At 47.8% G+C, this 4162-nt stretch overlaps 1 protein-coding gene across 1 annotated transcript; it reads right to left on the bottom strand.

Annotated features, from left to right (window-relative positions):
- Positions 1–280: 280 nt before the first annotated feature.
- On the bottom strand, positions 281–3901 carry LOC116207657 (FRIGIDA-like protein 4a). Its single transcript, XM_031540707.1, has 3 exons — positions 2856–3901; positions 1461–1636; positions 281–1125 (listed from the first exon to the last, which is right to left on the bottom strand). Exons 1-3 carry the CDS (start codon positions 3772–3774, stop codon positions 625–627), a joined length of 1596 nt encoding a protein of 531 aa, XP_031396567.1. The 5' UTR covers positions 3775–3901; the 3' UTR covers positions 281–624.
- Between the last annotated feature and the right edge of the window lie 261 nt (positions 3902–4162).

Genomic DNA, 4162 nt, shown 5'->3' with positions numbered 1-4162 from the left:
GAAAACCACAAGGGGCACACACGAGATAATGGAAATTATCAAGCTATCAAGAAACTAAAAAGAGGTCATAATCAAATCACCGAACGAAGATCCTAACGAGAACAGCACGAACACCTCCGTCTACTACAGGCCGAACAGTTTCCCATACTACTATCAGAGCTGTCTGCCAGGACTCACACATTCCAACAGAACGCGGGTTAAGGTTAACTGATCGATTCAAAGAATAGGGCGACAAATGAAAAGCAATCAAAGGCATGAGTAGCACAGTAAGAGAAGAGGCTTTAGCGCTAAACAGTCCCTTCAAGGATTTCTTCAAGTCTGTTATGGAACTTAAAACGCGGACCGAGCATTATAATTATCCTATCTTTTTTTTTTCTTTTTCTTTTTTCTCCTTTCCACATACTACTACTACACATGGATCATGAACATCTGGAAAATACAAGTTTCTTGCGGAAGCCATGCAAGAGCCGAAACTTAACACACATCATCGCTACCATTAAGACGGTTAGTGATTACAGACAAAGCGAGAAGTGAGAATTAATTAAAACAAGCGGAAAGATTACGGAGTCATGATTATGATAATCAGTGGTTACCATCTTCTTGTCCCAGGTTTGTCAACTTCTTCTATCGGTAGTAAGCCGGCTGATAAGCTGGGCCCCCGTATCCGGCATAGGGAGGAGGAGGATAGCTCATCGGAGGAGGGGCAGGGTAGGATCCGGCGAGTCCAGGAGGAGCTCCTTCCGGTGAGTAAACATATGGGCTTGGTGGTGGTGGGCTCACACTTCCATAAATGCTGGTAGGCGGGGAATGATAGGGGGAAACTCCAGCGTGGTACTGACCGTGGGAAGGTGACCTGACGAAGGCAGGAGGGGCGGGGAAAGATGACACATATGCATTCGTGATACGACCTGCTTTAGCCGGCGGCATAGGCCCACCATTGTTTGCCCGCGTTCTCTTGTTCGCTGGGACAGAAATGGGCTGCCTCTTCTTCTCAGTCTTGACCTTCTCGAGCTGCTCGAGACGTTTCTTCAGGTTCTCAGGAGGGAACTGGGCCTCAAGCTTGTACTCCTCAATGCACTTGATCACAGCTTTGAGAGCCGACTGCTCTTTGCGTGCAGCAAGGGTCTATTTCAGCAGAAATCATAATGATCAACAGTCAGCATGTTAACCTGCTTCTGAGTTCCGAGTAACATCTCTTCCCCTTAAACTCAAATAACTTTGCACATAGAATATTGTAACGAGTTCTGCTGGAAAACAAGGATAACAGACATGCAGTAGAGTGGTTTCCCAAGAAATTCTCTCCTGGACTTATTTTCAGGATAATATCTGGAAATTGTTTCTAAGCATAAGGCTGAAATTAGAGAACAGCGAAAAACAGAGCAACCCCCCGTGTGTATTATACATAATAATAGAACCAAAAGACTGAATGCAAGGCATACAATTGAAGGGAAAAACATTACCGCAGCTCTGCCAGCATTATTTGGATCCTCCAAGATAGAAGCTGCTGCCTTCTTTGCGTCCTTCAGAAAAGCTTTCAGCAGGGGCACAGGGGGGAACTTGTCCACAAGTCCCACTTCATATGTAAAATGCACTGCATCAAGCTGCTGTCCCCTGCTAATTAGCTCTTGGATGATGTCTGCAAGATATGACAGCCAAGAAATCAGACTCTATTAAATGCAATTCGCTGTAACGAAACTTTAATGTTCACAACCAGAGGAAGAGTTCGCAGCAAAAAATGACAACATAACATCACGGGATTCTTCATTCCCTTCCCCCTTTGCCCATCTTGACATTATTCCAGTTAGCAGCTAAGCCTGGATTGGTTGGACATACCACTAGAAACATCATAAAACTCGACGGAACATAGATCAACTGGGCAGAAATTTTTCACTTACTCCGTCAACAATATTAGCATCAACAACACATGAAGCATATCTTAACCACATCACTCGCAGTTTTCAGATTTTACTAGAAGTCTAGAGCATAGGTTCTCTAAGGGCCTCCCAGACTCCTAGTAGCAATAGGAGAGTAGACGCACGCCATAAATAAGGAATCCCACCCATTGTTATGCTAACAGATTCCTAAATATGACGAAACAATCCTCAATGACTTGAGTATTTACATATGCAGCTCAAGTTTCGAGAAAACAAATCTAATAACAATAATTAACTCATGAATCTCCTTACTTATCTGTCAAATGTCTTACACATTAATCTAAAGCAAGATCCTCTCATTAACTCACCAGCACCGAAATAGATAAATGCCTCAACTTGAGATCGTTTCCCAAAAAGCATATTCAGCTAAATCAGCTGCATGGTACTTTCGTGTCGCATCTAAGTTTAGCACATTCAATCTTCAAATACTGTCCCTGTACCACTACCCCAACAGGCAACCGCATCTTGGGACAAGATTAAACTAGCCAGCAAAACAAAACCTAGTTAACCCTCCCACAAACTAAGCACAACTGAAAATGGAAAAGAGATGCTAATTACGGATTGATATAGCACAAGCAAGTCATCTTCTATCCTGCCTAACTTTCCAGCTTGAAAACGCGCCTAAACTCATTTCGTTATATCAATGGCTCCCAAAAATTCCACACTAGGAGCCCCTACTGTCGACAGAAAATCTCTGCTTGCTCTCCAATTCAGTGTAGACGAATACTCCCCATCAATTTTAACACACTTAGCAAAATCCTCTCAATAACGGGCCAGAAAACCAAGCTGACAATTGTCGGGTACTAACCGAACATCGCTAAATCTTAGCCCAAGTACTTTCAGCTAAAATTGATACACTGACATCAAGACTCCATCGAAAGTAGGGAACATAAGAGATGAAGAAGAAGTGAAATGACATACCGGGCATCTTATCACCTAAACCGAGGGAGACCGCAAGCTTGGGCATCTGCTTGCGCCAAGCAGACCCGATCACGAGTTTCCGGTAGAAGTCCACATCCTCCTTCTTCACAATTCCGAATGTCACCAAATGCTGCAGGAAAGTATGGACATCGGGCGTCTTCACGTTCTCAATCCCTCCTCTCTCATCCAAGCTCGCCTTCCATGTCTCTGCAATCTCCTTTGCCCTCTCCTTCACACTCGGAGTCACCAGCAGCCTCGATTTCCCGATCACGGGATCAACCACTACCGGTATGAGCGACTCGAGAATCAGGACACAGGCCCACCCCAGATCATTCCCCCTATCGCTCTTGTCCCGGTCTCCTCTCTTATCGAGCGGGAAGACCTCCGATATAGACTCCAGCACGAACCTCGCTGGATCAACGCAGTCCACCAGAGAGAGAGGCATCTTCTCCCTCAGAAGGTCCAGCTCCTTCTTCTTGCCAGTGACGAAGCTCCAGAACCCCCTGGCGTCCATCTTCAGGCAGAAGAACCTCAGCCTCGCCAGCAGGCCGTCGCCGTCGTCGACCTCGCCGGGGGAGTCCTCCGAGTCGGCCTCGGAGTCCCGCTCGAGGGCGGTGAGCGCGGCCTCCTTGCTCTTATCGACTTTCTTGAGGGCGATCTCCACACTGCCGTCGATGGTCGTCTCACGCTTCTCGAGGACAGTGAGGGACTGCTTGGTCTGCTCGTCGAGGGCCCGGAGCTTGTGCTTGAGAGCCTCGGACTTGCGCATGAGGTTCTGCTCCAGCGAGGTGAAGTGGTCGGAGAGCTCCTTCCACAGTAGAGTGCAGCTCGTCATGAGCGAGGTCTGCCTCTGGAACTCGTCGAAGCTCGGCTGAGTCAACTCATGAGTCAACTCGCCCGGATCGGGGATCGACCCCATGGCCGGCTGCTTCTGCTGCTCTCCTTCACCGCTGCCGTGACTCAGTGACTCAGTGGCGGAAAGGTACGGGGAGGAGGGAAGGGGGAGGGGGACGATGGACGGGGAGGGAGGGGAGGGATTGAAACCCTAGAATCGTAGAAAGTGGGAGAAGATAAAGATCAGAGAGGGGAGGAGAGAGAAAGCAACCTGTGTGGGTGACGTGGACGACTCTGACAGCGACACGCGCAGTTCTGTCTGAGGAAAAGTTGCTGGCGGCTTTGTCTCGGATACGCCCGGGGTGCGCAGGTTAAGGGGGCACTGGAATGTGCTAAAGTGAACAGTGGCGTGACTAACTGCGCACGCAGGATAAGAAATGGGGGCTTAGTACTTCTGCAAATATTTGCAGTTT

This window comes from Punica granatum, chromosome 5 (genome assembly GCF_007655135.1).
Source record: "Punica granatum isolate Tunisia-2019 chromosome 5, ASM765513v2, whole genome shotgun sequence".
Taxonomy (NCBI): Eukaryota; Viridiplantae; Streptophyta; class Magnoliopsida; order Myrtales; family Lythraceae; genus Punica; species Punica granatum.
The sequence above is the reverse complement of the archived record's forward strand: the minus strand, read 5'-3'. Positions and strand labels throughout refer to the sequence as shown.

Excerpts from the sequence above, each read along its gene's own strand:
- LOC116207657 (XM_031540707.1), bottom strand. The coding sequence starts at position 3,774 with ATGGGGTCGATCCCCGATCCGGGCGAGTTGACTCATGAGTTGACTCAG. Across the intron at positions 1,637-2,855 it reads TTTAGGTGATAAGATGCCCG|ACATCATCCAAGAGCTAATT; the intron begins GTATGTCATTTC and ends CATATCTTGCAG. Across the intron at positions 1,126-1,460 it reads ATAATGCTGGCAGAGCTGCG|ACCCTTGCTGCACGCAAAGA; the intron begins GTAATGTTTTTC and ends CTGCTGAAATAG.